Genomic DNA, 10,000 nt, shown 5'->3' on the forward strand with positions numbered 1-10,000 from the left:
GAGAGAGAAAGCGAGAGAGAGAAAGCGAGAGAGAGAAAGCGAGAGAGACGAGAGAGAGAAAGCGAGAGGAGAAGAGAGAGAGAAAGCGAGAGAGAGAGAGAGAGAAAGCGAGAGAGAGAGAGAGAAAGCGAGAGAGAGAGAGAGAAAGCGAGAGAGAGAGAGAGAGAAAGCGAGAGAGAGAGAGAGAAAGCGAGAGAGAGAGAGAGAAAGCGAGAGAGAGAGAGAGAAGCGAGAGAGAGAGAGAAAGCGAGAGAAAGAGAGAGAAAGAGAGAGAAAGAGAAGAGAAAGAGAGAGAAAGAGGAGAGAAAGAGAGAGAAAGAGAGAGAAAGAGAAGAAAGAGAGATGAGAAAGAGAGAGAAAGAGAGAGAAAGAGAGAGAAAGAGAGAGAAAAGAGACGAGAAAGAGAGAGAGAAAGAGAGAGAAGAGAAGAGAAGAGAGAGAAAGAGAGAGAAAGAGACGAGAAAGAGAGAGAAAAAAAAAAAAGAAGGACCGTGCACCCCGAATCCCGGGTACTGGTCGGACCTCAGATCGGGTGCTCAAACCGTGCGGATCCGGATTTTGCAGATCCGGGTCCGCTCAACACTATACTTTAGCAAATTTATGTAGATATCTGTGATCGAAAGCTTCCTTTGTACAAACACTAATGCAGGATGGTGACTGCAGAAGTAACAGGGCTGAACTCTGGAAACCCATCAAGGACAGACCTCCAGAGAAAGCCAGAAAAGGAAACCCAAGCCATCTAGAACTAGGGAATAACAGAAAAATATAAGGAGATACGACCCCCTGGAGAAGCCATCGAGAACAGGGAAAGTAAGAAGCGGACTGTCTATAACACCCATGTAAGAGGATCCGGGGACATATTAATGGTCGAAATGTTGAGGATAGCGCTAGAGGACACAAGCTGCAACTTTTTTCTTTTTTAGCACAAGGCATGTATGGCAGTATTTGGGGTGCAATCTGAGCACGCCGCTTCTTGTTGCATCTTTGGCAGTTCCCCCATGCCTTTAGGAAGTTACCTGGAGATAGACCAGCTGCAGCAGGACCGGCCATGGATGGGTGGGAGAATAACGCTTGGGAGAAGGCAGATATGTTGGACTGGGACATATTACTCAATCGAGAAGTGGATCCTCCTTTGGGGATAAACTCACTGGCAGTGGGGTTGGGCGTCTAAAACCACAAAAAAACAACAAATCACATGTATTAGAAATTCTAACTTTACATAAGAGATTTAAGGCTTAAAAGAAAAAAAGAGAAAACAACAGTCATTACACGCCGCTCCACAGAGAAAGCAGAGTGTATACACGCAGGGCCGGCGGAGCTATAGTTATACTAGGATACAGTTCGGAGACAGTAATCGGGGTTGTTACCAGTCAGGACCTCTGGAAAGCTGTGAGAGGACAGAGCTGAAGTTTTCGGGGTTTTTTTTGACCCATGCGGATTTCAGCATGGTGTGTGATGTTCCATCAAAAGACTCCTAATGTTTTGTCTAGTTTAGGCTGCTTTCACACATCCGGTTTTTCCTGAGCGGCACAATTCGGCGCTCTGCAGAGAAAAAAAAAACCGCAACAGTTTTTTTTCTTTGCCGCTGGTTGTGTTTTTTTCCCGCATAGACTTGCATTAGCTCCGTATAGTGCCGCATGGCCTTGCGTTGCGTCCGGTTTTTGCCGGATGCGGCATATTTTAGTCCATGGCGGTGGCCGGATGGAACGTTGCCTGGCACATTTTTTGGTGCGGCGAAAAAAAAAAAAACACATCGCGCGCGAATCTGGCGCGATTCACACAATGCCAAGCCTATGGATGGTGGAGGCGGCGTCCTGCGGCAAAAAAAATGCATCCGGCCCACCGGATGTCGTTTTTTTTGCACTGAGCACGCTCAGTATCATACCGGATCCGTCAAAAAACTGGACGGGCCACATGGAAAAACTTATGCAACAAATCCGTTTTTTTTTCGCCGCATCCGTTGCATAGGTTTTTGAGCCGATTGTGCCGGCTCAGCACAAACCGGATGTGTGAAAGGCAGCCCTTATCCACCTTGCTGCTCTACGTGGACTTCAAGACTGTTTCAATAAGTGACGAGTTTTTGTTTGGAACCAATGCACATAGGTAAGTGCCAATCAATGGTGAGGATCTGTGTTTATACCCACTACAGGTACATTGAAAACCTGCAGCAAAAAGGCCATGTGCCCAAGGGAGAAAGTAACTGTGGAATTTGCCGCAGAAAACCTGCGGATTTTCTAGATTTCCCAGGTAAATCCGCGGGTTTACGCAAGTACAAACAAAAACACTCCCATGTTACTCCTATGGGATTTGGGGAGTGCTGTAGCAATGGTGCGGTATTAGCCGGCTGCAGAAAAATGCTGCGGATTTTCCGCAGCCGCACGTAACTGCATGTCCATTATTCACGCGGAATAATCTGCGGAAATCCTCTGCCTTTCCACTATGGAGATAGACGCTGGGGAATTCCGCACTGTTTCCGCAGGTTTACCCGCAACAATGGATAGCTGCGGATTCCGGGGAGTGGCTGCATGAACCTGCGGAAATACCTGTAGAAAAGTCCACAGGTACGATCTCCCCTTAGAGGCACATGGCCTAAGAGAGTCAAAATTGGATTCTAGGTCATGGATTGCCAGTGCAAATTTACAAGGTAGAATGTTATCTGGGATTACATAGTAGGAATCTCAATCAGGTTTTTGCTACCCTGATAACAGCAAAACGTGGTACAGAAACCCCTATTCCAGAGAGTGAATAGGCTGTACTCCCTCTTTAACAAAACGTTTTATTTGCTGCAGATGCTACCACTTCTGATGCAGAGAGTTCTGTATAACCCCCGCCCACACCACACCGATTGGCAGTTGTCTGTGTACACTCTGCATAGGCAGAAAGCTGCTAATCAGTGGTGAAGTTAAGGCCAACGTCTCACTAAGCGACATCGCTGCTGAGTTACGGTTTTTGTGACGCAACAGCGATCTTGCTAGCGATGTCGTTGTGTGTGTGACATCCAGCGCAAACGACCTGGCCCCTGCTGTGAGGTCGCCCGGTCGTTGCGTCGAATGATGTCCTGGACCATTTTCTTCAAAGGCGATGTCCTGCTGGGCAGGGCACATCGCTGTGTTTGACACTGTGTGACAGGGTCACAGCGACTGCTGAGATCGTTATACAGGTCGCTACTGCAGACCTGTATTGTTCCTGCATCGCTGGTAAGGTCTGACTGTGACATCTCACCAGCGACCTCCCAGCGATCCTAATCAGGTCGCATCGTTTTCGGGATCGCTGGTAAGTTGCTACAATGTGACTTGTGGCTTTAGACTACATGGCAGCAGGCTGATACTAGTCCTCTAGTGATAATCTCCTGCTGATTAAACCGTTAAAGCAGCCCAGTAAAGTGACACATTGCTGAAATCGGGGGTCTCTGCTTCTACATCATGCTGCTCTCAGATTAGATAAAAACCTGCTGAGGGATTGCATTAAAACAGAAATCAAAGTAATCAAAAGCAGGAACATTGAACCATTGCTCTTCTCACATTATGGTGATCGGACCACTTAGTGACCACAGTGGATATCTCCCGGCATTCACTGCCTTGAGCTCATGTTGATTTATATTCTGGGGATGTGCCATCTTTACACCAAAATGCCATACAGTGATTAGATAGGAGGATAAAGAGAGAAAAAAGAAAAAAGAAACTAAAATAAAAAAAAGACAAAAAAATCCTCACTCTTCCAGAGGAGCACTACCGCAATCACACCTGCATCAAGTCCAGAAATCCATCCAAAACGGAAAGAGGCTGAGGGCTAAAGCATTTGCACTTAGGCGGCTTTCACACTACGTTTTTTTAACGCAAAAACGGATCCAGTGCAAATGCGTTTTCATTTCAATGGATTTGCAATGGACTCGCGTTAACATGCGTTCACATGTGTTAGGCTGGGGCCACACGGGACTACTGCGATGCTCGCATGAGACTCTGCTCGCGCTGGCAGCACAGCAGGAGCCGAGTGTCATATGAGTGTGCCTGCATCTGAGCTCCCGATCATGTGAGCAGACCTCAGCTGCGGGGGGCGGGCTGGTACGGAGGAGGGGAGGGATTTCTCTCGCCCCTCTCCTCCGTAGTCGCCTATTGCCATTCTTGCACTGCACTGGCAGTACACCGGTGTACCGCGAGTGCAGTAACGATTTTTCTCTCTCGCCCCATTCACTTGAATGGTGTGCGAGAGAAAGAGTCTCAGCTTACAATCGTAGCATGCTGCGATTGTTTTCGCGGTCGGATTAGGGCTGAGAAAATAATCGCTCATGCTGTGCTGACACACAGAGCTAGAATTGGTCCGAGGGGAATGCAATGTTTTATCGCACTCACTCACTCGACCGATTTTCTCGCCGTGTGGCTTAGGCCTTTATAGTGAGGATCCAGCGACTTGCAGTTTTTTAGCATTTTTCAAAAATGCTACTTTTAGCGTTTTTGAGCTGCGGCCAAATACTGCAAATCGCTGGATCCTGACTAAACAGCACGCAAACGCATGTGAACGCTGGCATGCTGATCGAGAGGATCCTGCTTGCTCTTACTGAGCATGGCCCAGAAACCAGCCTCGCGTGATCAGTCCCTCTCTTCCCCTCCACCTCCCCCCCCTCCCTCCCTGCCTCTTCGCCTCTCTCCCCTCCCTCCCCTGCCTCTCCCCCTCCCTCCCTTCACCACCCTGCCTCTCTCCCACCCTCCCTGCCTCTCTCTCCACCCGCCTCCCTGCCGCCTCCCGCCTCTCTCCTCTCCCCTCCTTCCCTCTCTCTCCCCCTCCCTCCCTCTCTCTCCCCTCCCTCCCTGCCTCTCTTCTCCCCCTCCCGACCCTGCCTCTCTTCTCCCCCTCCCACCCTGCCTCTTTCCCCCCCTCCCTCCCTCTCCCCCCGCCTCCCTGCCTCTCTCCCCCCCGCCTCCCTGCCTCTCTTCTCCCCCTCCCACCCTGCCTCTCTCCCCCCCCTCCCTGCCTCTCTCTCCCCCCGCCTCCCTGCCTCTCTTCTCCCCCCTCCCACCCTGCCTCTCTCCTCCCCCTCCCACCCTGCCTCTCTCCCCCCCTCCCTCCCTGCCTCTCTCCCCCCCCCCGCCTGAGAGCTGCGGACAATCGTAACCAAGGTAAGATTATCGGGTAACCAAGCAAGCGGCTTCTCTTAGTTACCTGATGTTTATGTTGGTTACGTGTGCAGACGCTCGTAACCAAGGTAAATATCGGGTATCCAAGCAAGTTACCCGATGTTTACCTTGGTCACGAGCCTCCGCAGCTGTCAGATGCCGGCCCCCAGTCTGTCACGTTCAGTTCCCCTCACTCCCGATCAGATGACTCCAATGCCCGCCCATAAACTTCAAGTAACAGGATCCTGCAAAATAACATGCGTTTTTTTTGCTGTAAATGCAGGATCCGCTTCCACAGCAAAAACGTTCATGACTCGTTTTAAAAAAAAGGTAGTGTGAAAGCAGCCATACCTCTTATATTTTCACTTGGGGGGGGGGGGACCTGCACACAACACAAACATACCACACAAGAAAAATAAAGTAAATTCAGAGCATTTTGCACCATTTAGTGTGGATTATCTAAGAAATTCCCACAGCAGGAATATCCAGTGTGGACGTACCCTTGGAGAGGTTGCCGGTTTGACACACTTTATGGATTTAAAGCGTCTCTTCTGATGAGGAGATCATTAGGGGGTGTCACCGCTGCAACCTGAAGGAAAACCCCAGAGCAGGTCAATGTCCCTGCAGCACAAGTCATAGATAACCTTTCACAATGAAATCAATACACTGTACATACACTGGAGATCAAGTTTAGAGAACACTGTATGATCACTTGCTTTTTTTCAGAAATAATGTATTATTTATGTAATATACACTGTAATTATGTAATATACACTGATGAACATGTGAAGGTTTTCGTGAGTGTTTCGCCATGTCACTAGTACAGGGATTTACGAAAGATGCAAAGTTAATCAAGATAAAACCTTTATTTTGCCCAAAACCGGATGATCATAATTAGAGAACAGCAATGACTGTAGAACAGAGAAAGATTATCAGTAAATTTTCTGAAGGTAACAGTCACCGATCAGTAGGACGTGCACAGGCCTTTGCTTTGAATGACTTCAGCACATCTGTGGCCACAGATCATCACTAGCCTCTCACACTGCCTGGTGTGATTTTGGTCCACTCTTCTTCCAGTCGTCTCCCACACTTCATTGACTGTTGTGGGTTTCTTGAACATAATTTTGTCACTCAAGGATTTTCCAGAGGTTTTCTATTGGGTTTAGATCAGGACTCTGGGCGGCCGTTTCATTGTTTTCCGTTTCAAAGAACTGCTTTACCTATTTTGCTGTGTGACGGGGGCATTGTCCTGCATGATAATTGCTGGCTTATTGAGTGATGAATGCAAGTAAGAAACCATGTGTTGTTGAAAAAGGTTCTGATCCACACTTGCATTCACTCTGCCACGTAGCTGTATGAGAGGTCCAACTCCTACTGCAGAAAACATTCCCCAAACCATGACACTTCCTCCACCACCTCTCACTGACTTATTAACACACTTTGGATTCAGTCTTTCCCCAGCTTGTAGATTATCCTAATATTTTCCATCAGACCCAAATAAAGTAAACTGTTCATCACTAAAATGAACTGTAGAGCACTTCTAATCTGTCCACACAACATGCTCCTCACCAAAGGAGAGTCTAATCTTTTGATTCTTTCTGATCATGAGAAGTTTGGTCACTGCAGAGTGGGCTTTCAGTCCAAATGGCTCTTAAACGTCGTGACACTGTATGACGAGACAGATCCTTACCCTGTTCAGTGCTAAACTGCCAAGCCAAGTCCAGCTGCAGTGTTCAAACGACTACCCATGGAGATTCTCTGCATTATCCTGACCTCTCTTGCATTTGGTCTTTTAAGAGAGACTTTAAAAAGTTTGTGGTGTTGTAAAGATGCAATATTCTTGAAAATCACAGACTTGGAACGACCAACTTCTCTTGCTATGGCTGATAGGGTCACCTCTTTGGCCTTCATCTTTCAGTCACTTTGGAGCTGCACACCATTTATTTGCAAAGTCAGTGCAAACTGGAAGGTTAGGCTGCCAGTTACATAGGGTTTGTCAGATAATTAAGGAAATTAGCACCAGATGCCAGATTAACACCAATAACGTGCAGGAATCTGAAAGTGTTCTCTAATTTTGATCAGTTTTTTTTTCATTTCTCTCATTGACATTTTTATTATGTGCTTTAGAATAAATTCAATTTGTGAAATAAGCTAAAAATACGGCAAGTTTCCTCATGTTAGGATATAATCACATAGGACGACACAATGACAGCAACATTTAGAAATTGTGTGTTCTCTAATTTTGATCTTGAGTGTATATGGTACCCATGTGGCGCTTGTCCACAGCAGGATGTGATTTGCAGCTGCCCTCATTCATCCATTTTCGATCCATGTTCTTCACAGGAAGAAGACACACACTATAGTACATGCCCGGGTGTGTTCACAGGTCTGTTTTCTTGCAAATCAATTGTCCCCAAAAATTCCTGTTGCAACAAACTTGCCCATTCAACAACACACAAAACAGACCGCACAAAGATGTCAGCCACAAGTTGTCCATTTTTTATTGTTTAATAGCCAAGAGAATCTTGGAAGTTTACACAAGAACAATGGATGCCAAGCCACGGATCTGAAACCCAAAGTGGATGACAATTGGAGCACTGATGAAAAAACTAGTGTACACATTAAGAAAAAATAAAAATATGTGTGTGTGAAGACTAAAGCGGGCTTTACACACAGTGACATCGCTAGCGATGTCGCTGGTGAAAGCACCCGCCCCCGTCGGTTGTGCGTCACGGGCAAATCGCTGCCTGTGGCGCACAACATCGCTCGGACCCATCACACTACTTACCTGCCTAGCGACGTTGCTGTGGAGCCGGCGAATCGCCTCCTTTCAAAGAGGGCGGTTCGTTCGGCGTCACTAAGCGGCCCACCCAATAAAAGCGGAGGGGCGGAGATGAGCAGGCCGAACATCCCGCCCACCTCCTTCAATCATTGCGGGCGGCCGCAGGTACGGTGTTGTTCCTCGTTCCTGCGGTGTCACACACAGCGATGTGTGCTGCCGCAGGATCGACAAACAACCTGCGTCCTGCAACGATAATCGGGATTAGAACGACGCGTCAACGATCAAGTGAGTCATTTTGATCGTTAACGGTCGTTCGTGCCCGTTTCACACGCAACAACGTCGCTAACGAGGCCGGATGTGCGTCACGAATTCCGTGACCCCAACGACGTCTCGTTAGCGATGTCGTTGCGTGTAAAGCCCGCTTAAGTCTTGGGGATGGAAAACAAAATCCTTAGTAGTCAAAGAAAATGGGTGCGCATCACTTACCTTTCTTCTTTGAGAAATGCTGAGACCACTAAAAGTCATTAAAGAGAGAGGAAGCAGGAGAGACGAGCGGATCTAAAGGAAAAATAAACAGGCCACTGATTAGTCCTGCAATATTGTACCAATAGATTTTAAGCCAGCAAGTACAAGACATGGTAAACTAAGATCAGCTTATCACATTGCTGACAGGGACGGCTCCTACTACAGATAAGGGATTAGGAGTGAGTGGAGATGACGGCTGAGGGCAGGCCATGCCCGGTACATCACACACTACAAATACTCCACAACAGCGGCCGCACAGAATACAGTCAGGACGGGTACAAACGGGTATTGTAATAATCAGATCCATAAACTGCACTCAAGACTGTCCGTGTGTAGCTGTGTGCGTTCATCCACATCAGGGTTGCCCGTCATCACATGTATGTTTTTGTCTGCAGGATAGTGGATACTTCTTTGGTTTTAATCACAAGTCTAAAGCGGGCTTTACACGCAGCGACATCTTCTAGCGATGTCGCTGGTGAAAGCACCCGCCCCCGACGGTTGTGCGTCACGGGCAAATCGCTGGCCATGGCGCACAACATCGCTTACACCCGTCACACGGACTTACCTTCCTAGCGACGTCGCTGTGGCCCGCCAAACTGCCTCCTTTCTAAGGGGGCGGTTCGTGCGGCGTCACTGTTGCGTCACTAAGCGGCCGCCCAATAGAAGCGGAGGGGCGGAGATGAGCGGAGCCGAACATCCCACCCACCTTCTTCCTTCCTCATTGCGGGCAGCCGCAGGTAAGGTGATGTTCCTCGTTCCTGCGGTGTCACACGTAGCGATGTGTGCTGCCGCAGGAACGACGTACAACGTGCGTCCTGCAACAGCAATGATAATCGGGAAAGGAACGGCGCGTCAACGATCAACGATTTGGTAAGTAATTTTAATAGTCAATCAGTCGTTCCTGCGTTTCACACGCAACAACGTTGCCTAACGAGGCCGGATGTGCGTCACAAATTCCGTGACCCCCAACGACATCAGCTAGCTATGTCGTTGTGTGTAAAGCCTGCTTTACAGTGACTACATTGGTCATTATGCAATCTGTATGCATCCATTGAGTATAATCACCAAAAAAAAGAACTTATTTACACCCGGCCCTCACACCTAGTGTTTTGCACGCCGAGTTCAGACCACAACGCAAGGACCAGCCACGGATCTCCAAGTCCAACCTCCACAGTTGAAGTAGCAAAAATCTGGTGACAGAGTCCCTTTAAAATCTCAGAGCAATATCCATCTGAAGCAATCATTGCAGAAAAAGCTGAATGAGATGATGTAGGAGACAAAAAGAAGGCAGAGATGGTTTATTACAGTCTCTGCCTTCTCCATCACTATACAGTGCAGAACAAGTGCTGGCTGACAGCGCATCCTACTCTGGTCCTCTTGTGATTAGCCAGATTCTGGGAGGTAGCTGCTGGGTCCCAAGCCTCAGATCAGCTGTGCAGCTCGTAGGCTGAAATTACCTGATAGAGGGGCCAACGTGACAGCAACCAGTAAGGCTTTGTGCCCATGGGACAACATACCCGTGGATTTTGCAGTGGAGAAAACCTGCAGATTTATCTGGATTTTCCTTGAGTTGTCCTGGACT

The 10,000-nt window shown here is 48.1% G+C and overlaps 1 protein-coding gene across 1 annotated transcript in view; it reads right to left on the reverse strand.

Annotated features, from left to right (window-relative positions):
- The window catches only part of PAN3 (poly(A) specific ribonuclease subunit PAN3), a 135,565-nt gene that overhangs the window by 90,132 nt on the left and 35,433 nt on the right, over positions 1 to 10,000 (reverse strand). The window contains 3 exon segments of the mRNA XM_075337365.1: positions 1,017 to 1,167; positions 8,380 to 8,412; positions 8,414 to 8,451. Coding sequence (XP_075193480.1) covers positions 1,017 to 1,167; positions 8,380 to 8,412; positions 8,414 to 8,451 — 222 coding nt within the window.

This window comes from Anomaloglossus baeobatrachus, chromosome 2, assembly GCF_048569485.1.
Source record: "Anomaloglossus baeobatrachus isolate aAnoBae1 chromosome 2, aAnoBae1.hap1, whole genome shotgun sequence".
Lineage (NCBI taxonomy): Eukaryota > Metazoa > Chordata > Amphibia > Anura > Aromobatidae > Anomaloglossus > Anomaloglossus baeobatrachus.